Below are 27,255 nucleotides of genomic sequence, written 5' to 3' on the forward strand. Positions count from 1 at the left end.
TATGCTCACTCACTGTGCCATTAAAAATCAAATCACCAACATTATAATTCAAAAACATTTCCAAATATAAAATCCAAATGCTACTATTTACCAAGGGTGAATCTTCATATATAATAAGACCATCCTTTACAGAAGGTTGTAGGGTAAGGCTTTGTACAGTGGTATCCCTGAAATGTGGAAAAGCAGATGGTGTTAATTAAAAATACACAGGAATTTTAGTTACAATAAAATGCAAAATGAATAAATGAAAATCCGAATAGTCTCTTTTTCCTAAGAGGAAAAAATATCTTTTTTTAGTATATTTGAATAACTGGGAACAACAATGTGCCAGCTTAGTGGTCAAAAGTGAGTATCCCTGCCTATGCCAGGACTTTCACAGTAGCTCTCCATTTCTCATAAACCCTGAAAACAAAACCACTGAGAAGAGAATCAGGTTTCTTTTTTTTATGGAGGCATATTATTGATGTTACTATTTCTAGTTAAGTATGCTGAAACTGTCATTTATGTGACAAACAGGAATTGTTACTGGTTTAGCTGTTCTTCTCCACATATAATCACACAAAAAACCTATAAATAAACAAATTCAAGAACCAATCATGTGGACTTCTTATAATCAATTATTTTTAGTTCTATCTAAGCTTTACTGGCTTGCTACATTTAATATCATGAACAGTATAAGCTCTTAGGCAGGACCGAGGCTTTAGTAGCAGAATTTCCTTTTGAAATTTTATTTGTATTTGAATTGCTCGATTACCTTTTCTTTGAATTTAAAATAACGGTAATTAAAATTTGTAATGAGAATATTCCTTCATCTTCACTATTTTCATGTATTTTAACCACCACAGAATGTACAGATAAATAAAAAACACTTGCAATTCAGAAAGGTGAAGCAACAGATATCACCACAATGGATTCATTTACAAAAATTATGTCCATAACCTAGGGAAAGCCCCTCCTGATTGTATAAAATACTTGTCCAGACTTTGTCAAGATCTGTATAATCAACCCCATTTCCTTTGGGGTTCAAAGGGACCAAAGAGCTAGAGAATAATCCAGAGGTGGGTCGTGACAGAAGGTCCCCATGACTCCCACGCTTTCAGGGGCAAACAGGAAATTCGATCTTAGGGCAAGTTGGTTTTGCCATCCCTTTCCTCCTGTATTTCAAAATTTGGATTAGTCTGTGTCAAAAGAATGATGGGCTGATCACAGGACAAAAGCCCATCAGGAGAACCTCTCTTAATGCATCTTGAGATCCACATACTGGTCCACTGGTAAGGTTGGTAAACTTTGCACTGTATGTAACATTTGGTGCAACAAAAATCTCTTCTTACCTTTCACAGCCGTGCTGTGTAACAAAACTGTTTGCTTAAGCCTAGCTGACTCACTCTTCCAAATATCCACTTAGTTCTATCTTTAATTTTGCAACACCTTGTAAAAACCAACAATTCTGATAAGCTTCATGGGTACAGGAAATCAAACAGTACTGTTTGCACCAAACTATTAAGTGGCCAGCTTCCAATTACAGTTTTAAACTGAGAGCATAACTTGCACATTTCCTTTATTTGAAACTGCTGTCAGCAGGATTTCTGTCCCTAATAACTAATAATTTCTTGTTTAGCTTTAAGCTCACAATTGATTGAAGCCCACGGTTTCCATGCCCAGGAATAAAGCTGAGGGCAGAGAGACTTCTAATGTTTAGCCACTTGATCTGAACTTCAATCCAGAAGCGGAAAGGTTAAAAAAAATGGGATTACCTTCACCTCATTTAACCCTGCCACAAGTAGGTAACCCTGCCCCAAACAGTTATATTAACATTGTATTCACTTGCAACATACAATTTTTAAAATCACTAAAATAAGCAGTAGCACTAAATCTATTATCCTGGAAATCCTATCATGGTCACAAAAACAAAGCTTCTACTGTCATCCCTTGTGTTTAACCAATTTATAGGCTGGGCAGAGAAATCAGTAACAGATCCAAAAATAACAACAAACAAATGGTATTTGTTTCTGAAACACACATATTTAGGGATTAAATTCTCAGATTGTATGTATCAGTCTACCTCCACTATCAGTTGACATTTCTGGTTCAAGCCTATACAGTTGCAGATGCAGAAGAATTTTAGAATGTGTAAACCAAATGCTAGAGTACATGAAGGTCACAGTCCCAGGTACTAATTAGTCATAAATAACTCATGGAAAAATCTTCTGAGGAATTAATACAAGGGAAAAAGTAATTGTAATAGAAAGGTGAGAAAATGAGAGGACCCAAGGATAGCACAGGCCAAGAATAATGTAAAGGAAGATGCATTACAGGCTGCTTTACAGATAATAAATTTGCACTTAGGAGATAATGCATGGAAAATAATAAAGTGAACACAACACATCAGGAAATTAAGATCTCTAGTGATGCTGTAGACAGTCACAAGTGATCACACAAGAAAAGACAAATGGTATTTTACCGTAACATGAAACAGTATTTTGCTTTTGCTGAGCGAGTTAATCCTCTGGCTCTGCAGAGATTACTTATAACCCCTTAATATGGAATACTAAGTTGTGCTTAGTATTCCCTAATAATCATCAGCCCACACAAATCCTTAGGATGATCTCATTTTTTCAGAGAAGACAGAGAAGCCATATTTTTGAGGAAAATAAACGCTGCAAGAACTTACTGTTCATTTAAATGCTATTATGAAAGCAGCATAATCAGAAAAAATACAGAAGGTATTAAACTAAAATAAAAATTGACACCTTGAATTTATCTTCTCATTTTTTTTCTTATTTTATCTTTCTTCTGCTTTGTTGATAGTTGGCCTTAATATTTAAGGGAATATACTGGGGGGTTTGTAATGTATTACAGAAGTTAAATATAAGTCAAATATTAATTCTATTGGCTTGATAACTTAAGTGTGTGAAACTCCTGTATTTGCTTAGGCTATTATATTCAGACATGTATATAAGGGTTATTACAGATTAATGTTATTTTCCTTTCAGAATCATAGGCTATACACTTACATATCATTAATTTCTTTTCTTCAGAAAACTACCATGGCCCAAACACAGTAAAGAATGGCTAAAAATAAACTGCCTCCTAAGGGTTTTTTTTTTAAATTTCCACTTTATAATGAATTATGTAAATATAAAGGCACTGAAATAAAAAAAGATAAAACACACTAAGACTGTATATTTTTGAACAACACAGCAAGCAGCATTTTCTAAATGTAAAATATGTCTGGCACTCAAAATTCCCACAGGAAAGGAACTAAAAACTCCAATTCACTTTCACTTAGAAATAGCAGCACCTTAATATTAACTAACAGGCTCTAACAAAGACATGAATACCAAAACCTCCTAATTTCATAACATTTAGCACCCAAGATGAAAATAGGTCTGACACAAAGACTGTAGGAAGGTAGAAGAGAGTGAGAAAAACTGTCTGACAAACTGTCATCTTACTCAACTGAACTGAATTTGTCTTCACCTGATTGTAAAAGAAAAATACAAAAAGCTCACCAACGTCTTTCCTAAGAATGTACTTTTACTTTTATCAAGGACGCTATTCTCAAAAGTGTTCCATTTAAAAAGGGGGGAAAAAAGTAAGAAAAAAAAAGTAAAAAATTCACTACTGAAATACAGCAACTTCTCTGACCATTCAAATCCTAGTAGGACTTCTGAGAATTCTTTGCATGTTTTTTATTAGCTAGTATTTTTAGTCTTTTATTTATTTTTTGCTACTGTTGCATTATTTAATCAAAAGGCAGCTATTTCTGAGGTCTGTAGACTGACTCAAATATACTACTGTGACAGTTTCTGTTTCACTGACAGCAATGCCTTCCTTCTGGAGAGCTATGAACTGTGTCAGGAGAAATTTCCATCAACCTCAGACAATTAGATGTTATCCTCCAATGCTTTAATTTAAGATTTGAGTCCCCAGGAAGGCTTACGCACAAATACAGGACACGGTGTCAGAGCCCCAGCTAACATCACAAACACTCACAATTCCCTGGAATTACTCCATCTTTACAAGTACAGAAGAATACAGTCCTGCCTTCTGTATGTACTTAGTCTGAGGCAAAAAGGGTAAGAGATTATTTGTGCAAGGCAACCTTGTGTTTTAGGGGTTCCTCACTCATGGTAACAAGGTTACATAAACCAAGCTCAGGTTTGGCCTTCTTCTGATTCACCACATGAAACATTATCGTAGTTGAAAAGAAAAGAATCAGAGATGCAGAATGCATGCTCTAGAAATTATTTTTCATTTCTGTGGCACCTATTATCTAAATACCTATGTATGTAGATATGTATTTCTTCTCAATTACATGTCAATCAGACATGAATATACACATCTGCTGTGACCTAATTTTAAAGAGTACTTGAAAAATAATTAGTCTAAAGGCCATTTGAAGCTGTTAATTGGTCAGTTAATCCACTCATGGATTATCCTGATGAAGAGTAGGCAATCCCAACAGAAAGAATCAATCTGCATGCTTTTGACATTTACAAATTAATTTCTTTAGCCAACCCATCACAGAGCCATTACATTGCATGATCTGACTGCTATGTGTAGGAAATTCTGAAATATCTGAAAAGCCAACCAGATGTCTCATTGCTCTGTTAAAAATGACCCTGTAAAGGCTTTTTGACTTATTTGTATGCAGTGATAATTAAATAATTTTTTTTTGTTGTTGTTTTTTTTTTTTTTTGTTTTTTTTTTTTTTTTTTTTTTTGTTTTTTTTTTTTTTTGTTTTTTTCTTTCCTGCTAGGCTGTTACGGCTATTCAGCAGGACATAAGTTTGTTTAAAATGCAAGAAATTATTTTGACTATAAAGGTACTTATTACTCAGTATGACTGCAGGTGGGCAGAAGAAAGGTCAAAGGGAATTATGTTTAATTCATATTATATGCTTAAATCTAAAGTTACACAATTATTTGTTTGTGATCCATCTGCCAAAACAAGATGCAAAATTCATTCATCCTAATTGTAAAGTCCATAAATGGAGAAACATGGCACCCTGCAGCTTCCCTTAGTGCTTGTAAGAATACATTTAATTGAGTAAAAAGTGAGAAACTCTTAGTCCAGGTTTAGGGGGAAATGAAACAACAGGGTCTTCTAACCTGAGCTATTTCTTCATAACAGCCATGCAGCAGGATATTAAAGCTGAATTCAATTTCTACAAATAAGACAAACGAACTAGTTTTCTAACACCTGGAATCTGACAATAACAGAGCTAGTCAGCCAGCTTATGAAAAGCTGCCACTGGAAAAAGGGACCATTGGCTAGCATGAAATCTCGGGAACTTTGCATTGCAATTCTGTATTGGCTGAAAATGTATTTAAGAAAGCAGGTAAAAAACAAGTAAAAAACCATGAAGACACCTATTATATAGTTAATGCACTCAGCGCTTCACAACATAAATCTTCATGACAAAAATCTGTCATCTTATAATTTATTTCCAAACATGAGCTACATAAAGAATAAAGCACACACGATAAAGTACAATATTAAAAGAAAATAATCTAAACATTCAGGACTCATGAGGAAAAATTACCTAGACTTTTGTTTTGTGGCTGCCAACAAACAAAAGCACAACACAACACCCCCACCCCCTGCCTTTGCTGTGTTCAACTGAAATCAACCAGTGCAGCTATAGAACACTTCCTTCAAGAGCCCACTACGGAGACAGCTTTTCTGTGCTGTTCATTTTTAAAAACAGACCTGCAGAGCTATATCAGCATTTAAATTATTTCATGTGGTCCTATATTCTTTCAAGAGATGATAAGAAAATGCAATTCTGAGAACAAGTGCACTATAATTCTAGTATCCACCTGTGTCTCGGGCAAAGGAAACTGTTTCTTCTGAAATAACTTTTTAAATTAGAATTTAAAAAATCTGAAGTCAATAAAGCTGAAAGGGTAGTTTTAAATTATCTCTATAGGGGGAACAGATAATTACATTTTATACTGATTATATCTGCTGAAAAAGAGGGAAAGAAAATTGAGATCTGAAGATTAATGCACAGTTTGTAGTAAGCATTGCTCGTAGGGACACCATAAGCTCATTTTCCTACCCCAAACTCCCCATTAATTTGATTGTTAAAGATCACAGCAAAATTACATTTGTTCTGAAAAGGATAACATATGCAAACTCAGGTAAATTTTGGAAAAAAGATCATCAGATGACTGTAATTTATTAGGGAACTAGAAAAGGCACAACACAAAATGCAGTAGATTTTTAAAATAAGCCCTGTATCCCACTTTCCAACCATCATTCACTAGAATAAATATAGTAATTCTGACAGGAAGATGTGATATCAAATCAAGATGTGATAAGCAAATTCTTTGAAAGGGAACTTATTGGGACACATAGAACAAGGTAATGTTATATCTTGAAAAAGAATATGAAGGTCATCAGATACAAAATAGAATTTCAATAGCAGTTAATATTCCATTGGCAGTATCAAACATCACATTTACAACACAGAAATTGCTGCAGCATATATGTAAATGCTTAGAGAAGTAAGTTATCTCAACTTGTAAAAAAAAAGATATCACATGGAGAACTAAGACATAACACTGTTAATTTAGGGGTAAGACATGTTTTATCAAAAGTTAAAGAAGAAAACTTCCTACATTCTCTATTTTCATGAAAAAGCAACACATTATATTTACAAGCTGTTCTAACATTTTTGACTTCATAGAGATCAACCCTCATACACTAAAAACATTCTCTCTTTTTGTCATATCATTCTATGAAGATTCATATTATCTTTTTCACAATAGACTAAAAATTTCCTAGATTATTTTCTTGATACACAAAAGGAGAACAATGGAACAGAACTAATCATTTCACATGTTCTGCAGATTCATTGAGCTTTTGAGCAGCAAAAAATCCATGCAAAGCCATCAATAAATTATTGATGTAGATTACACTGCAGTCTACACATCAAAAGCTTCTCATTCTGTAAGTGATGGTGACATTCTTATGCAGATTTATACACTGAAAACATAAGAGTTGAAGTTGACTAGCTTTACATATCATGACTTCAGTGGCCACATCTGTAGTAGCTCAGAGGAGGGAACCAGTTCTCCCACTAGCTAAGAGTAACCAAGTTCCCATCACAACAGAAATTCCTGATCATTTTCAATTCCATAGAGGAATGTCTGTGATAGACAGTCTGCAGAGGAGATTGTGGGTTCCTAAGTTTGCATTTGCTACAGCTAATCTGTTGCTGATGCAGCATGAAGCTCAAAACATGTCGGAGAAACTTCTGCTTAACAATCGGTCATTATTTACATGCATATCATGATAATAAATAAATTATTTAGAAGTTATCGAATTTGGTCTCATTAACACACTGTGTTCCAAAAACACTGTTGAGTTGGAAGTTGTTTCTTAATTCTCTCAGCTTAAACTACTGTTCCTACTAACACATTTGAGCATCACCTAAGGACAGTGCAAATGGTCCACTCTCATGCAACAAACACTGCTGGATTATATAATTTTATGAAGATAAGATAAACTCAGTTTAGTTGGTTTTTTTTTTTTTTGGGGGGGGGGGAGAGTGGGGAAGATTACAACATTACTACAACACACCTAGAACAAGAGCTAGCTGGGGTCATGCAGTTGCTACCTTGCAGAAATTGCTAAATCACAGAATCAGAGTGGTTGAGGTTGGAAGGCATCTCTGGAGGTCATTTAGTCCAACCCTCTACTATAGAGTCAAGATACTCAAGACAGTGTCTAGCGTTCAGATTTTGAATATCTCAAAAAAACAACAAGGAGCACAATGTACACCAAACTTCAAAAAAAAGGTTTTGACAGAAAAATGAACTTCATGCCTTCCTGAACCTAACAAATATGTTTCTTAGAACACAAATGTCCTGTAATTAATTTTTTTGTAAAGGCAATATCAAGACAGAGAGGGTTTTGTTTGCTATCAGAGCAATTAAGAGCACAATTCATGATGGCAGATGATAATTTCAGAGACTTTATATTACCAGTAACTCTTTTTGGCTATGTGACTTAAAGCAAATCCAACACCAGCAGAACAGAGATGAGAACTCTCACAGGTCTTGAGGTGACACTCAAGGTGTTCTCCCCAATATTTTTCCAGTTATTTTTAGTTCCCTAAATGAGTATATCCGAATAAACTACACATAAATATTTCTTTTATTTTTTTTATTCTTTTGCATTAAGCGTAGCAGTGTGTTTTGATGATCAGATAACAACATATGACTCCAAAAACTTGATGCATATATATTAATTCACATGCCTACACATTTAGCACCTCATTTATAACACCAGAAACTACCATAAAAATTGTGTCACTAAAGTTTACATCTTCCTAGTCAGAACCTAGGTTTTGGGAAACTTTATCAGAAATCTCTTCACAATCTCCCAAAAAACCTGAACAAAACCAACAAATCCTCCCAAAATCCCCAAACTGCAACAATAAATCAAGCTTGCAATGAAAACAAAAGAATGAATGCTGTATTTCTGTATATATAGTCATCACAAAAATAGTAACTGCAAGAAGAAGAAATCATTGTAATTGAAATATAAAAAGCAGCTTGAGAGTATGACTTAATTCCAAATAGATGCAAACTTAAATGTTTAAATTACAGGTAAAGAACAACTTACTCTAGAAAAAACATTCTTTGTGTGAAATTAGTTAGTAATTTGATAAAATTAATGAGTCTTAACAGGGCATATATTCTTGTCTGAGTCTTCTCTAAAGCTTTCCTCTTTTTTCTTCTTTCTGTGGAATCTTCTTGGTTTTAGAGACTTTATAATTCAAAGCAAGATATTATCATGAGGAAATAAAAAACCCCAAGATATAATTATACATAAATATACGATAAAAAAATAATAAAGCAAGATATCCTCATGAGGAGCATGCACTGAACTCTTCTCTGTGGTGACCAGTGACGGGAACCCAGGGAATGGCCTGAAGCTGTGTCAGGGCAGGTTTAGTTTGGATATTAGAAAAAGGTTCTTCACCCAGAGGGTGGTTGGGCACTGGAACAGCCTCCCCAGAGAAGCGTGTCTGATTTAAGAAGCATTTGGACAATGCTCTCCGGCACATGGTGAGACTCTTGGTCCTGTGCAAGGTCAGCAGTTGGACTTTGATGATCCTAGTGATTCCTTTCCAACTCAGCACACTCTATGATTCTATGATTATCAGTTTCCATAAAAATTATTCCCCTTATTTAATGAAATACCAATTTTGTCTAACAAATTTCAGATTCAGATTTTTGCCTAGAATCACTGGAAAATTCTTTCCACATCATTCACAGAAGAGATAGCAAAAGTAGTAACAGAAAGGTTCATAAAATAATGAGGCTTCCCAGAGTTCACTAATTTAGGAGCAACACAAATACCTGACTCTGTTACATTAGCTTGGAGAACATCAAATTTTCTCACAGTTTCTTAGTTACTGGCTGTAAAACCAGTATATGTTTAATTTCTATAAAGAACTCTTAAAAGTTCTTTAATATTAGACAAGTTAAAGATGTTGTTTATTCTGTAACATGTAGCCGGTAACCTGGGTGAACAAAATGGAGACAAACCATACCAGAAAGATAAACAAGATTTGGGATTCCCCTGCTGAAACTTACTCTTGTAGGAAAGGAGTGACAGAGAAATCCTGGAAGATCAAAGTTCTTCCTTAACACAGAAAAGCAGCAAAATGCTTCATAAGAGCAGTCCTAGGAAGAGGCTGTGCTGAGCCTCTGCCATATTATCTGTTTCCATAACCCCACAATTAATGCAATGAGAGAGCTGGTCAACTCCTGATCAGCGGCTAATATTAGGAAGTATGCAAGAGAAAGCAGCCAACTTTTTGAATAATTCATAAGTGCACGTTTTTCTTAATTTCTGTCATTATTGAATCTAATTGCAGCTTTCTTCCATTAAGATTTTCTGCTTTACAGTACTGAAATGATTCATAAGGCTTACAAATTTCAAGAATATAAAACTTTTCAATGAGATGCTGTATGGAAGGTTAAGAGAAATGATTTATAACCTCCATAAGCAATCAAAACCTTTAGGTCAGGCTGACCCTTCCCATGTGAATCAGTTACAGAGCAAGTAAATACAGATGTCAGAAGGGAAGTTTTAAGGAAAAACACACTCCTTTTTCTGTCTTGTATCTCCTGTCATCCTCTTGAAGTACAAGACATAAAATGTGAGATTTTAAAATTACTCCTGGTAATAGCTTATTGCCTCTAAGATAAATATTCCGTGCTTGAATGTCATTGAACAGATGTAGAGTTAGAACAGCAGAACTCCTTACACTCTTTCATCAAGATGGTGAAAAAGACCCAAACCAACAAAAATCCCACCCTAACAAATTTGTCAAGATCTGCAATTCAGGTATACAAGCATCATTAAAAGCATTATATTTAGAAATACTTTCCTTGGCATGCTTAAATGTACTTACGGTAGCTAGCCAGGAAATCTGAAGAAACACACACAGGGCTATCAAAGATGAAGTGCACATTCTAGAATATTTTCTAATAAAGTACAACTATGCCATGAGCTACTGACTGAATCTCCCCCACAAAGTATGTAAAAGCTTTGTAAGTAGTACAAAGTATGTAAGTAGTAAGTAGTAGTAAGTATGTAAGTAAGTAAGTATGTAAGTAGTAAGTAGTAGGAAACTGGGTTTGTTGTAAACTTGCTGTTACTTTGTTTTGAATCCAGAAGAGTACACTAACAATACTGTAATTCTTGTTTAAACACTGTAAAGCATAACCAAAATATTATATAGACTGAGTTCTTCACATAGGGTTTCAAAATGCTGCCCCAGAAATAGAAATTTCTGATTTCTCTATATTCATGAATTATTTTTGTAAAACTGCATAGGATTGCTCATCATTTTCTGCTCCATTTTCTACTTCGACCTATTTCTAATCCCCTGTAATCATAAGCAGTATCTTATAGAGACTATAGAACACTGTATTGGCAAGACAATAAACACACATTTTTCTTCCCAGTGATGTCTCAACTAGCACACTGTAATTTATACATCCTACAGCCACATGAAAACCCCAATCACAATGCTTATACAATGTTCTCCTGAGCTATATGAATTCATATTTAAAGCACGGTTCTGCTTCACCACATCTCACTGGAGAACACACAAAAGGATAGAAATCCTGTAGTACTTCGTGACATAATTGGGATTTGCAAAAATCACAGTGTTCTTTATCCAGACAAAGTGGGTGGCTGTTCCAAGTAGGAAAATTAACACAAAGCTGAAAGTAGGAGGTCACAAAAGCAGTATTTCATATAGAAGTGATGGAAGTCTAGAATAGGTAGTATAAAGGAAAACAGCAGTAGAAAAGTAATGAGATAGAGCTATCAGGAATACAAGTACAAGACATTTGAAAACAAAAATCTGGGTGAGAAAGTGAGAGAGAAAGTGTTACAAAGACTGCATCGTTAATGGGCAAAATACCAAAGATTGACATTTTTATTAGCAGTATTTAAAAAACAGTGATTATGGAAAGAGACAGGGTGATGAAGCTAGGAAGTTGAAGACAAAGAGATAAAGATTAGGAATGAAGCTGAAATGGGATTAATTTCAATTGAAAATGAATCTTCTAGCCATATTTATTCTTTATTTCCATTTATCAGTTTCAGGTTCATGTCATAAAAAGCAGGCAGATAATTTCCTATTATTTCAGCTTTTGAATTGTTTTCAGTTGTTTTATTGTCTTGAAACTATTTTTTAGCCTATGATGTAATTTTCTAATCCAAACTTTTATGGATGAGAAAGAAGTACTTAGCAGGAGGGCCAAAAGAAAAAAGCCAAAAAGGCTTTACTATGTAAAATGTTTCTTGTCTGACGAGTGATATATACAAGCACCTTTTCCCTCACACAATACCTCATGGTTTGTGAGGGAAATCTTTCTAGAAATGACAGCAAAATAACTTGTTTTTTGAACAACGTTTAGCATCAGCACACTTTGACTTCTACTTCCTCGTGTATCAAATAAGGTCATTGCACCCCATTCTTGTACCCACTCCTCAACCTGCCAGCTTATTGCCTCTGCCAGACAAATTCCTGTGGTCTGTGTGCCACTTACCATAACAGGGGGTCTTTGTTCAAACAGTAAGAACACATTAAACTTCAGAAACATGCATTTTAATAATGTGAGAAATTTGACTTAAAAAAAAAAAAAAGGATAGAAATCTAACACATTCTTACCTATGCAGCTGCAAATACTCTCTGGGTCTGTTTAAAAGGTGAAGGAATCTGTCAACAACCTTGTTTTTCCCAACACCCTGCAGTGAACAAATATAACATTAAGATATAATACAGATGCACATATTTAAGAGTCATAAAGACAGAAAAGATAACTTGCCAAAATGATTAAAATACTCTCCATACTCCTTCATAGACAAATACAAATTCAATCTATTTCAGAAAATTCTGAACACAAGTTGATTAGATGTATTTTATTTTTTATATATTCACAAAATACCTATCTGTCTTACTAGAAATGAGAAATAGGATTGTGTCCCCAGAGTTATGTCACACATGCTGAGCATCCTTTAACACAAGTTTTATTTTGCAAAGGTATTGCAATGTCAACGCTAGGAAGTTGTCTTGCACTTAATAGGCAAAGTTAATTCTTGGTGTCATAGGAAACATCCTTTAACTGTCCCATGGAATTTGGCATGGTAATAGCTGCTGATCCCATTCCACTGGAGTTACACAAAGAGACCCAGATGGAATCAGAATTCAGCCGGAAAGAAAAGTGATCTATAACTCTATTGAAGGATGGTTGCATTAGCAAGCTGTGGAAAATGATGAGTTAATTAGATGTTGCCAACACCCTGGCACATCCTATAAAGCATTTTAGGAATTGATATTTCAGTCCAGGTCTAACCTGGTTCTCAGGGAAGGAATTATCAAAGAGCCCATATTAGGTGGGCTGATGCAGAACATCCTCCACTTCATTCTCATCCTAAGAAAGATGATTATGTACCAAACTGCAATAAGGAGATTCCCTCCAAAAGTATATTCTAGATCTGATCTGAAATGCTAATGTAGATGCAGACCATAATGACAACTCACATGCAGAAACTCTTATCCCTCCTGTAAGGAGGTGGCTGCAGACTTGCAAGGTCAAGATGCCAGTGAGAATGATACAGGTTGCAAAGGAAAACGAAAAAGTAGAAAGAAAAGCTCAATTATAGACCAACCAAAAGGTATTTGAGAAGACACTATCCCTCTGCTGAGATTCTCATTCTGACTGCATGAATGCACCTAGTAGTCCACACCACTGTAAAGAAGATAAATATAACCCAAAGAAAGATTAAAGAGATTAGATTAAACCAATTTGAGATTCACTAATCTGTTTCACTTGGCCTTGAAACAGAATAGGAGCCTTCAGAACTGCAAGTTACGACATTTATGACTGTAAGCTCTAGCTAAGTGATGGTAACTGCCAGCTGCAGAACTGCAAACAGTTTAAGCTTCTTAAAATGGGACCACAGTCTCTCCTCTGACTACATTTGTAAGAATGGAGACTCACACACATATGTATAATAAAATCACAGAAGGAGAGTTCTCACCATAAGAACAGAGGAAAAAATACTGCAGAGGAGACAAAAATAGAACTACCTACATTCTACTGCAGACTTGACTCCCACACAGAAGAGGCAACTCTGTTAGTGCTCTGCCACATGCCTCCTCACAAATCTTCTTCCATCTGATTCTTTGGAAGAATCTACAGCTTTATATAGGTGTAGCAAGAAGCTGCAACACACTTAACATCTTTCACCAGTAGTTTCTGAAAACTGTCACCTGAAACAATTCTCCACTGCTGTGAAAGGGGGTGAAATTGTGCTCACAGGTTCTTTCAGGAACTTACAGGACATACCCATTTAGGAGGAAATATGCAAGCTCAGAAATTTTATCAGTGATATTAAAAGTAACCAGAAACAGGCTAAGAATCCCCTAGTGGTGCACGCAGACAGTTTTATTCACATATGTTTCCTGCTACTTGCAGTCAGATCATAAATGGGTGAAAAAACAGGAATATTTCTAATGTCAAGCACAAAACACCCATGCTGAAAGCAGCTTCCTTTCCTAAGAGAGCTAAAGATGGCTGGGCAGATGTCTGCACACAGTTTCTGTACTGATCCCAAGCAGACTGCGTATCCTGTTTCAGTGCAGAGTGGGACTTCAGCCAGCTGCGACAAGTACAAAGATAATGAAATAGATCAACATAGTCAAAGTAAGACATACTTAATATTAAGCAAAGTGGTTACTGTAATTAAAAAAAAGAAAATCTGTGTTGATGTGCATAAACAGAAAGAGCATGTGGTTTTTATATTTATGATATATTCTTAGAATTATGCCTGAAAATAATATATTTTTACAACTACGAAATAGTACTGATAGTGGTTTTTTTCTTTTCCCATTCCAATAGAAAGAGGATCAAACAACTGGTTTTGCATATTTGTTGTTACCATCACCAAGTGTACCAAGAGGAGAGAGAGCACTTCACTTCTAAGAACCGTTAGAGGACACAAGCATAGTGGAGGGCCACTGCAGAGGAAAGGAAAGAGCATTACCAAAGTAACCCAATGAAGTCAATGGGAGCTGTGCTGTGACCACATCTCACCCTTTCTTCATTTTAACCTGTGCATCTTGCCACACTCTCTGCATATCTCCTTCTATTTAAGTATACTTCAATTTCAGAACATCATACATTTTTAAAAGGTGCATGCAATATGTAAAAGCTAAAAGGCATTCTCACCAGGTTTTAGCTATTATAAACAAGTTAACATTGCCCAACTTCCAGACTGAACTGCTTTAGAGGGTACATTGTGTGCCTTCACAGAGGCTGTGGTGTACCACATAAAATCTTTGGTTGGCAACAGTAGCTGGAGCAAAGTTCATGTCAAAGCTTTTTGATTCCCTCCTTCTACATTCCTACTTCATGACAAGTTACCATTCCTCTTGGCCTCAGCTACTCCACTGAGAAGTCACAATATAATAGAAAAGAAGGAAGAGACCAAAGATATTCAGAAGGCTCTTTAGCACCATTAAGAAACTGCAAAAAACAAGAGCTTGGATGAGTTTGTTCATTATGTACTATGCATTAGTGTAAGGCCAAAAAGAGCAGATTTGTTCCAAATTCAGCTGACCTCCATGGGATAAAGTATATAGTACAAATACTATACTATGTATAGTAGTCTTCTTCAGGTGAACAAGACATGGAAAATGCCAACACATTTTGGAAAAAAAGCCAACCAAACAGACTCTAGTTACAGGCATTAAAGAAACAAAAAATTACAGAAATGGCAACAAAGTCATCCTACTTTGCCCTGACTGCCAAAGATCAAGCTGGATCTTCTAGACACCACACAGCTAGCAGTAAACTATTTAAACAGGAATAACCTGAATTATCTTTCACATGAACGTACTAAAAGACTGAGCTGAACTTGGATTGGATTCAGAACATAATCTCATGTAATTTTGCAATCATTGCAGTCTAAGGTAATGTTCAGAGGACAAGCCAGTTTGCCATTAACACTCGCTGTGTGCTATTTATATACACACTATTGCAGTTACTTAATTTAACAGAAATATAAACATATGCTAATTAGAGAGAAAAGAACATCTGTGTTGGTGTTTCAGCTGAACAGAATAAAAATACTTCAGAAAGCAAATATTAGACAATTTTTACTCCATCAGACATACGGGACAACTGAAACAGAAAAAAAGGGAAGTAAATATCTGCACTAATGAATAACAAACAAGAAATTATGCAATTGGAAGGCAAAATAATCCCTTAGTTAAAAGTCCTTCTAACTGACACTGTAAACACTTGCTACCAAGGATGAAATGGCTTAATTTCCTAGCAGAAGCTGCAGTTTCAAATATAAACAAGATTGTTATAAGTCCCAGGAAGCATTTTGCAATTCAGGATGCAGACCTGACAGTAGCAGGACAAATTTATCCCCTGCACAGCTGAAATAAAACCAATAAAGTTATAGTCCAAAGGAACTGAACCCACATTTTTAAAATTAACACTCTGCCTCTTAGCAAAAAAGAAAAATATCTAAACCATGCTGTCTCATTTTTGTTTTCTTTTAAATGACTTGCAGGTCATACTGAAGCAGCTGAAGAGGTTGCCATGTTGTGCTCTTCAGTGCTGCCCTTCAGCTGTAACATTGCAATCACACCCGCTCCATACGAGAACATCTTTCATTACAAAAGAATGAAACAAATTTTGAAACTGGTAAAAAAGCAGTTTAGCACTTTTTCACCTTAAGAAGTTTCATTTTATAATTCTGAAATTGCATTACTGGAGAATGAAAGACAAATTTGAGTTAACAATTTTAGCACACAGAACCCTCATGTCAGAGTTCTCAGTTTCTAATGTCATAGAAAGTATTGTATTACCACTGTCCCAGAAACTTTTCACTGAACAGTGAAAATAAAGAAAACACTTCTGATAACATGCTGTTTCTAACACTGGGTCTGGCACCAAACCACCTTTCAAACCACCACAGCTTGCGTCTTTCTGTCAACAAAGACATTTGCAATGCATATATTTTGGGAGAGGCTGCAACTTTTAGGCCAGAGGATGTATCTCTGGTTTTCTAAAAATATATACTATTATCAGCAAAGCAATTCACAGTACCTATGCAGAATTATTTCACACACTCCAGGTGTTGAGAAGCCCTTCTTGGAACAAATGTGAATAATACATCTTAATAACTGCAGAAGGTGTGCCACCAGCAGATTCTAGACATTACCAGAAGACCACTGCAATTGACCCTATCATGGCTACCTTGCTTGAATGTTAGCAACAGATTTAAACAGTTGTGCAAAAACAGTGGTGATTTTAGCTCTTGCTCCAGCTACAATCTACATATTTATCAGTTACAAAACTAGGTGTTCTGTGGTTTAGTATCTTGGTTTTTTTATTTTAAGTTTATCATCTGGGGCACACAAAAATTATAGTGACAGCAAAATAAGAAAATTTCACCATAAGAATCAACTTAATTCCCTGATAGGAGCCACGAACGGAATACTTTGGATACATCTCTGACTGTAGTTCTAGATAAGCCTGTAGAGTTCATGCCTTTTTCTGACCTTAGCCCTTCAACCTAGAGCCCTATCAGGCTGAATACAATTATTGCATTTCCAGTGAGGTAAGAGAACTGTGGTCCAATGGAGAGGAGCATATGAAAAGTTTATGACAGAAAGAATCTGTGAGAAGAAATATCCAACAGAAAAATCAATTAATTGTTTCTTTTTTAATTCTGGTTCTTCAGTTTAACGTGTAAAGGCAGAAAGCAATACTGTAAGCAGAGACACATTTAAAAAGCATGCCTATTCTCATCTGTGTACACACTGACTGTACCAAGTCAAAGAGAAATATTTTCTGAGTTTTCCACAACTGTCATTCCTAATTCCCTAGACAAGAAATATCATAGTATTTGGCCCAATTTAGCTCATTTGGAGCTCAGTTTCTTCATGCTCACAATAATAAAAAGAAATTGGTTTAGGAAAGTACATTCTTGACTTGCAGAGGAAACTGTCTATTTTTAAACAAGTTTAAGCAGGAAAACAAGACTTATTTCTAGAAAAGTTTAAGTGCTAGGCATTTGCTATTTCAAGTTTTTTGATGACTGGTATTATTACACTCTCAGTTTGTACTTAATTCAATTTCACAGTGAATTAGAAATAAAAATATTATATTAAAAGAAAAGATCTAATCAACCATGTAATTTTAAATATCTTTAAGAAAGGCTCAATCATTTGTCCAACTAAATTCTTCAAGAATAAAATAAATTCCTAGTGTGAGCCCAAGAATTCATGTAAGTTGATCTCCCAGTTAAAGAAAGGCAGCAGAAAGGATGAAATTACATTCTGTCAGGGAAATATATTAGCAAATGTACCAGAATGCCATTACATTTCTAAGTTATTTTAATCACAGAATAGTTGGGGTTGGAAGGGACCTCTGGAGGTCATCTAGTCCAACTGCCCTGCTAAAGCAGCTCACCTACAGCAGGTTGCACAGGATTGTATTCAGGAAGGTTTTGAGAATCTCCAGGGAAGGAGACTCCATAGCCTCTCTGGGCAGCATGTTCCAGTGCTCTTTCACTTTCACAGTAAATAAGTTTTTTCTCATATTCAGATAGAACTTCCTGTACTTCAGTTTGTGTCCATTGCCCTTGTCCTATTGCTGAGCACCACTGAAAAGAATTGGGCCCATTGTCTTGACATCCACCCTTCAGGTATGTGTTTATATTGACAAGATCCCCTTCTCCAAACTAAACAGGCCCCACTCCCTCAGCCTTTTGTCATAAGAGAGATGCTCCAGTCCACTCATCACTTTTGTAGGCTGGACACAGTATTCATAATTCATGTATTTCTGATAGTCTACTTACTGTGGGTTCACATCAACACTTTTAACAAGTGCTAAATTCTTTCAGATTATTTAGAACATTTAGCACCTTCATAGAATTCTTCATTCTGCTTCTGAACAGCTCACTCAATATATCATGGCAACAGAATAATGCCAAATAAAATAACTTCAATTTTGCTTAACATGCTGTTGGGTGTTTTAGAATTTCAAGGCAATAAAATAAAACCATTCAGAAGTGAGAGGATTGTGAGTCTTCTCTATCCAGAAACCGACAGATCCTCTGTCATTATAACTACTATGTTTGGTATCTTCAAAGACAGCCAATGGTTGCCAAGACCTCACCTATGACTAGAAAGATGAAAGCATCCAACACATCTCTTTACATAATCTCCAAATGCAACAAATTGGGAAATGTTATATTTAACATTTAAAAGTGCAAGACAAAATAAAATCATTTCAGCCAATGCTATTTTCCAACGTTTTCCACATAAACAAATTCTATTTATTAACATAGTGTCTCTTGCATTTGCTAAAGAAAATCCAAGGAGAGGGTAAATGACAGCAACATTTGAAATAACTGGGGGCTCTTGCTGTTCTTTGCCTGCTGGCCTGAGAGCAATATACAGCTTCTTACTCTCAGCCAAAGAAGATGCTTTGCAGGTGCTTTGAAAAATTGTAGATGGTCATAGATGGTCTCATTCATGCTCAGACTACAGGCTCATTCAAGAAGCAATATCAGAACCTATATTTAAGGCACTGGCATCTCCTTTACTTGGAAGCTATTTCATAGCTGAAAATTCCTATCTATCCACTGAACTCAAAGAAAACTGTTTGTTTGCATACAAAATGGAAACACATTCCAGTTAACATCCAAAGTAAATGATCCATCACTGCAAACAAATGTTTATACTTCACGTAAAACATTTCACATACTGTGAAATCCATATAAGCCCCAGGGAACAAACATTAATGAAGTGCTGTAAAGTAGTTTACTTCAGAAGCCAAGTACTTCTAAAAATATCTGTTGGCATCTAACACTTGTCTTCAAACTCTCCTCAGTTTCATTAAGAAAACCAGTCCCTAACATTCACCAAGAAAATTTAATAATAATTTATTGATACTAATCATCAGAGTCTGTATCTTGAAAACAATCTTGGTAAAAGGACTCTCATCAGTCAGCTCTTAGATTTATAGAAGAAATCACACTTACAAACTTTGAAAAGACAGAGGCCTTAAGCTAACAGGAATTTTGTGTGTGTACATGTGTTGGGCAAACAAAGGAGGCAAAGGTGGAAAACCATATTTAGTCAACAAACTGAAACCAAATCCAGACTCTAAAAGAAAGACTATAGGTCAAGCCTTGCATATTAAATCACAGTTGAATGGAGATACTCACTTACACAGTCATAATTTTGAAAGACCAAATTATGTCCTAAGGTAAATGCCAACTCAATTAAATATCTAGGAAATGAATATTTATTCAAAGGAATGTTAGTCTTATGTTCTGAAATACCCAGGTTCAGAGAATTTGAATTTTCAGTTATTACTGAATTTCCATTTACTAACAAGAAGTTTAACAGAAAGAAATTCAGAAGAGTACTTTGTATCTCCTCAAAATTCTTATCTGTTTCTTCCAAATGGAAAACATAGGTGCATACTGATGTATACATCAAGGAATCACAAAAGCCTAGCTTCTAATACAGACTGTAGTGATAAAAGTAACTGAACAGGAAAAAAAAAAAAAAAGACTCCTTTTTTAAAATCAATTTCTTTACAAAAATGGATGAAAACTCTAATATCTTCAACAAGGTATCTGCACATACTGCATGAAAGCACGACTGATGTAATATGGTTGCTTTTAAAGTACTTGAACATGATTCATCACAAGCTGCACAAATTTACAGTAAAATATTTAAGGAACTAGCCAAAGAATTTCTAATGGTTAGTGATCATTCCTGAGAAATGAAGAATGATTGCTGTGGTTCTGAAAGACTGCAGAATGGCAAATACAGCACTTCAAACTTAAAAACAGTATTTTGAAAGGAAAAAGCTTGTTGGCCTTTTCTTAGTCACACATAAAAACTGTGGAACAAATTCATAAAGAGTAAACCTGGAAGTACTCAGAAGCATGTTAGCAATTAAAAAAACAACAACTGTATTGCTGATTTGCCAAAGAGAAAGCTCAGCAAATCGACCAATCTTCCAACTTAGTGGTATAGCTGAGCTGATGTCTGGAATCAAAACAGTATGTTCCAATACTTCAATCCAGTAAAATCTTTTAATGCTGTCTTCAACTAGAGACTAAAAAGATGGGGGAAAATGTGACATGCATTAAATTATTAGAGATGAGACTACAACTGCGGGAAAAATACCTTATACCCTAATAATTGTACTTGCATAGTCTTCAAAACTTTTCTGACAAATGAGGCACGTGTCAGAGCACTGACTACCACTGGTCTACACAAGCTCTTTCCCCACGCTTAGGGTTTTACTTGTTGGTGTTGAAGGTCAGGTCTGACATGGTTTTCCCACCCTGCTGGGTTCCTTTTGTCCCCCTTGTCTTGGGAGCTTCATTTACACTCAAGACCTTTCCTTGGTTCCTTCCCAATCTGCACTGTGGCGATACTGTGCTTGGTCCTGTATCTTGCTGATCCCAGCCTGGACCTGCTGACTTGATTTCTCAGCTTGATCTCAGACTTGCCTCATTGACCATGGACCTGTCTGGCAGCCACTGAGCACTTGGGTGACCATGGCTGCTCTCCCTAGACCTGCTTTGGCAATGGGGGACTGCAAAATTTGTCATTAAGGACTCCATCTCTGCCTCCATTTTCCTGTGGTTCAGCCCGCTCCTGCTATTCCTTGACAGCAGGTGCTGAAGGCAATCTGTACTACATAACATTTTCAATACCAGCTTGGAAGCAGGCATAGACAGCACTGTTTATGACATAGAATAAATAGATCTTGCTTCATTTATGAAATAGATCAATTTCTATTTAAGAAAAGATTAAACATTTTGGAGAAGCTGGCATTATCCATCAAAAGTCTACAGAGGTTTCAAATACACCATCTTTGTAAATTCAAGTTGATAACAGGGATGTTAAACAGATGAGACCATACTTTGATATACACACATTAATAAAAATTAGCATTTTATATCAATTGCCATGTTGGTTAGATCGTTACTGCTTTGTGTTAGACATTTTTTAAAGACTACTGCAAAACAAAAAGAGAAACATCTGCTAAAAAAAATTACTGTATCCTTGCTAAGGGACAGCGAAACTATGGGGGGATTACTTCTGGGGGAAAAACCAACCTCACCAATAAAGTATTGATCAGCAAAGATCTGCTACTCTTTCAAAGAAAACTAATATTCAGCTATCAATAATATTTACGTAATACTGAAGTGTCCACCTCTTACTTGCCACGGGAGATTTTAAAGGAGTGGTTCGATACATAGTCAAGAAGGATAACCAAAGCCATTAACTGAATGTTTTAATGATAATGATGTTACATATAGCTATTACTATATCAGGAGAGGTTTAGATTGGATATCAGAAAAAGGTTTTTCACCCAGAGGGTGTTTGGGCACTGGAACAGGCTCCCAGGCGAATGGTGAGGCCTGACAGAGTTCAAGAAGCATTTGGCCAACACTCTCAGGCACAGCATGTGATTCTTGAGGACGGCCCTTTGCAGGACCAGAAGTTGTACTTTGGGTCCCTTATGGGTCCCTTCCAACTCAGAATATTCCATGATTATTACCTTGACTTTTTACTCTGACAGCCATATAAAACACACAGTGTTTACATTTTCCACAGATGTGTGCCCATAAAACCCTCGGACACTGTAATAAGTAAGGAATTGAAAAATGGGCCAAGTACCACAGTAGTAGAAATGAATGCAATTACAGAGAAGCAAAACAGATTTAATTTCATTATTGAATAACGAGTTTGTTCCATGCATTGCAAGAAATATTTAACTCACCTGGTTGCCAACTAAAAGAAGATGTTCCCCCAGCAGAAAGTCCTTGAGCATATCTTCCATTACCATCATATGCTAGAGAAACAAAACCACATTTTTCACTTGATTTTATGCTCTCAAGTTTATGCATTCACTAATGACAGTGGTACAACAGAAACCTAACTTCAAGGATTTGGGGCCAAACATTTTTGAACTTTATACTTACAGCTACTTATTTCATAGCAAGAGCCTTTCAGCCAATAATAGCAGAGGCAATATATCCAGTGACTAGAACAATGAAGCATTTACATCCTCTGCTCAAACTCATTTTGGGCACCTGGTTTCCCTAAATACTTTTAATTCTCTGTAATCATTCCTTGTATGTTTCCTTTTACCCTAGCTGAATGCCTGTCACCAAGAGTGTAAGAACTTCCTTTTTTTCAATTTTGTTTGTGCCAATTTTCCTGCAATATCCTAGCAGAACATTACAGGAACCAAACAGAGAGAATAAAGGACAAATGTTAATTATACACATATATTTTATTAAACAGCAGGACTAACTTAATAACAAATGTACTTTTTCTGTTCTAATCCAACTTTATTTTCAAGGAAAATAAAGATAGGAAAATGCTCAAGTCTGAAAGTGTTTACATGTATATTACAAGATGTGCCTAACTATTCCATTTTTATTAATTAGCCCATATGTGCCTAATTGAAACCAAAATGCTGGAGGCATATTTTTACGTATATCCAATATCATAAAAGGTAACACACACTGTACATAATTTAACCTTATCTTGATTCCCACAAATTATTTGTTTAAAAGGATAGAAAGGATTTCAGGATAATATGGTAATGCAGACTACTTTACTCGCAATGAAGTAGTGTGTATTTCTCCACTGTATCTAGTAAAAATAGGTCATCTGTAAGTAGGTCAGTCAATCTACTTAGAGAAATGAATGATTATCTTTAAATAAACACAGTATCATCTCATCTCTAGTACTTGATTAAAATAAAAATTAAAAATCAGCAGCTTGCTTATAATTTCTGAGCACAGAAATCCTCAATTTCTATGTGAAAGATATTTTACAATTCCAAATCTCTCTAGAACACAGGCTGGGGGTGGGGAAACAAACTCTTGTAAACACAGCTTAATACCATGAAATCCTAACCAGGCATTTCAAAAGACTACTGAATACTCAATACACAATTTAAGGAGAGCACTTCAAGGCAAATTATTCTATTTTTTGGCCTGTGTATACACTAGAAATTTTCAACTGAGAAAAATAAATTTGACCAGATACAGGAGAAATTCTAGGAAGTCAGTTTATGACACACACTGACTATGTCTTTGAATTTTATTGCTAAGGCACAAATACATCCTTTTGATGATTTTTTTAATCCTGAATTGAACAAATATGCATACATTATGGTTCTCCTGCAAAGCAGCTTGCCCACAAGAAATACTATGTATTGACACTTCCTTCTTAGGTTTTTTTTTTTTTTTTTTTGGTAGTACCAGGACTTAAATTAGCCTTGTATTATGATGCATGCAGACATTTAATATTAGCTATTTATGCAAAGGACTTGTAAGTAGACATATCCATCACCTTTATCAATCCACGTTTCCCCATGCCTTGTCTGAAAATGGCATTTGGCATAATACATAATACATTATTCTTATCCCTATGCCACCTGGTGTGGACCAACAGACCAACAACAATGTTACCTGGCAATATTAAGTTTCACTGTAATGTGAATTGTTTCAAGACCAAACATACAAAGGCAAAAATCTATGTGTTTCATTACACTGTGCAGCACTTCAAAGGGCTGAGGACATATCTTTTTCTCTGTTTTCAGTTTAATTCTGTAGCTTTTAGGTAATGATGCACTGCACTAAACTCAAATCAAATTTGTTCTGCAGCAGGTTTTGTTAAATGATCATTACAGCGCTTGAATGACCAAACTACAAACTAGCAATACAGAAAATAAGAGTAGAATTCATTTAGAAATTGGAACACCTATCCTGACTGGTATTTGCTTGCTGTTTCCTTCAGCATTTAGCAGGCATAGCTATTCAAGGACAGATACAGAGCAGGTCATTCTCTGCAACAGCTTTAACGGAGGTTCCTCCAATAAAATTTGAACACAGTTTTGTCTATGGTTTTCTGAAGCTATAAGCAAGAAGGTGGAAAAAGCAATGTGGGTGTTAAGTGCTAGAAGAACTCAGGATTTCATTTCCAACAGACACAAATTATATCCTTTATCAAAATGACAACACAGAACACAATCTCACATGAAATGTTAGTAGGGAAGATGAAGAAGTTTGTCATCTGTTCCCCTAGCATGGCTTGTCATCACCTTTAATAGGTGACACCCATGTCTTTCTGGAGCAAAATTATAAGTGAGGTACATAAAACCCATACTAGCTCCCTAAAAGCAATGCATTTCACAGGATCACACTGTGAATGTTGCCTTTCAGTAGGAAAATATTCTAAAGGTAACCAATAGAGTAAATCTCTTGCTAAGGATACCTTTGTCTGATGTTTTTGAGGCTTACATGCTAGATAGAGAAGAAAGCTGCTCTACAAAACGGGTGCTGGAGAAACAGAAACCAAAATTCCCACAGTCATAAAGTCCTTCCTTTTCCTTGTATTCATTAACCACTCTTTACTACTACTATGAACTAATTGACACTAATGTCTAATTAATAAGCTAAACTATTTAAAAGAAATAATTCATAACTTCAATAACTAATTTACTGAGTACTATTCTCCTTGCTTTTCAAACATGCAATATTAATTCTAATTGGGTCTGGCTGAGATGCAGCTGGTTCCCAGGTCAGGCACAAATGGTTATAGTGAATGTGGAGACATCAGTCAGTAGTGAGGCTCCACAGGGCTCCAACTTAAGCATTGTGCTCTTCAACATCTCCATAAATGGCTTAGAAGGTATACTAAAGAACGGGAAGGGGTAAAAAGCAAGTTGGCAGATGATACAAAACTGGGAGGAGCTGTTTACTCCCTTGAGGATAGGGAGGCCTGGACAAATTAGAGAGATGGGCAATCACCACCCATGTTAAGTTTAACAAGGGCAAGTGCCAGATTCTGCACCTGGGGTGGGGCAACCCTGGATATACAGACAGATGGGAATGAGAGGCTGGGAGCAGTGCCATGGAAAGAGACCTGGGGGTCCTGGTTGATGGCAAGTTGAACAGGAGTCAGCAGTGCCCTGGCAGCCAGGAAGGACAACTCTGTCCCACTCTGCTCTGTGCTGGGGCAGCCTCACCTCAAGGGCTGTGTGCAGTTTTGGGTGCCACAGTGTAACAAAGACATTTAACTGTTAGGGAGTGTCCAAGGGAGGGTAATGCAATGGCGAAGGGCCTTGAGGGAAAGCTCTATGAGAACCAGCTGAGGTCACTTGGTCTGTTCAGCCTGGAGGAGACTGAGGGGAGAGCTCATTGCAACTACAACTTCCTAGTGAGGGGAAGAGGAGGGGCAGGCACTGATCTCTTTTCTGTGGTGACCAGTGACAGGACCCAAGGGAATGACCTGAAGATGTCAGGGGAGGTTTAGGCTGGATATCCAGAAAAAGTTTTTGAGGATTTTTGGGCACTGAAACAGGCTCCCCAGAGAAGTGGGCAGAGCACTAGCCTGAGAGAGTTCAAGAAGTGATTGGGCAATGCTCTTTGATATATGATGTTATTCTTGGGAATGGTCCTGTGCAGCGCCAGGACTTGGACTCAATATTTTTGAGCTCTTTCCAATTCAGCATATTCTATGATTCCGTGAGTTCACTTTCTCCTAGCAGCCCTCACAGTTCTGTGCCTTGCATTGGTAGTTGGCAAGGTGTTGATAACACACCTTTGGCTCCTGCTGAGCAGGGCTGGTACAGCCTCAGCGCTGTCTCCCCAACATTTCCCCCAATCAGTAACCTGGGGTAGGCAGGATCCTGGGACAGGACGCACCAAGGCCAACTGACCCAAAGTAACCACAGGTATATTCCATACCACATGACATCAGCTCAGATACAAAAGCTAAGAAAAGGAGTAGGAGTGGGGGCATTTGTTATTTACTATGTCTGCCTTCCCAAACAACCACCACAGGTGCTGAAGCCCACAGCTTACTGGGGAGTAGCTGAGTATCACTTGCTGATGGGAAGTAGAGAATTAAATTGTTGGGTTTTCTTTTTGATTGTGCACATACAAGCTTTTGCTTCTGCTTAATAAACTACCTTATCTCAACCTATGAGTTGTTTTCCAGCCTATTTTCTCTCCCCTGTCCAGGGGGAATGATAGAGTGACTTGGTGGGCACCTGGAGTTCAGCCAAGCTCAACCACCTCGGGGAGGTACAACTTTATGCAACAGGCCTGTAAAACACAGTCTCAGGATGCAATCCACAATCCAGCCCTAAGGGTGGATCAGTCCAGCAGCAGTAAACATAAATAAAATGTTCAACAGAATTGTTATAATCTCTTCAAAAGGGAACGAAGATGTGTCTGAAATGACCCCCAAATGCTATGAAAAAAATTTAAGACTAAAAAAACTACTTCAGAAATATATCCTTAAAATTTAGTTAGTACATTATTTGCTACACATATGAGCATACCCATTAGTAAACATTTAACAAACTTTTGTAACTCAGAAGTCAAAGATTTGTACTTACTTGTGCATTTTCATAAAACAAAACATCTGGGACTTTCATTTTCTCAGCTGAATCATAAATTGGCATGGTCACAGACCCTATCTTCAGAATCCCATTGTTTATTTCACCTAGTCGTTTTTCAGGAAACAAGCAAATGCATTTCTTACAACATCTTCTAAGCAGACATGCAATCAATACCCAACATTCACAAGTAACGATTTACAAATTTTAACAAGGCTGTGGTTGACAG

At 36.3% G+C, this 27,255-nt stretch overlaps 1 protein-coding gene across 1 annotated transcript in view; it reads right to left on the minus strand.

Annotated features, from left to right (window-relative positions):
- VWA8 (von Willebrand factor A domain containing 8) overlaps nucleotides 1–27,255 on the minus strand; it is a 177,731-nt gene that overhangs the window by 85,102 nt on the left and 65,374 nt on the right. Inside the window, exons 19-22 of the mRNA XM_083854746.1 lie at nucleotides 27,027–27,133; nucleotides 22,386–22,457; nucleotides 12,215–12,291; nucleotides 92–167 (exon numbers count right to left, since the gene is read on the minus strand). Of these exons, the coding sequence (XP_083710872.1) occupies nucleotides 92–167; nucleotides 12,215–12,291; nucleotides 22,386–22,457; nucleotides 27,027–27,133 (332 nt within the window). The remainder of the gene's footprint in view (nucleotides 1–91; nucleotides 168–12,214; nucleotides 12,292–22,385; nucleotides 22,458–27,026; nucleotides 27,134–27,255) is intronic.

This window comes from Zosterops lateralis, assembly GCF_965231275.1.
Source record: "Zosterops lateralis genome assembly, chromosome: 2".
Lineage (NCBI taxonomy): Eukaryota > Metazoa > Chordata > Aves > Passeriformes > Zosteropidae > Zosterops > Zosterops lateralis.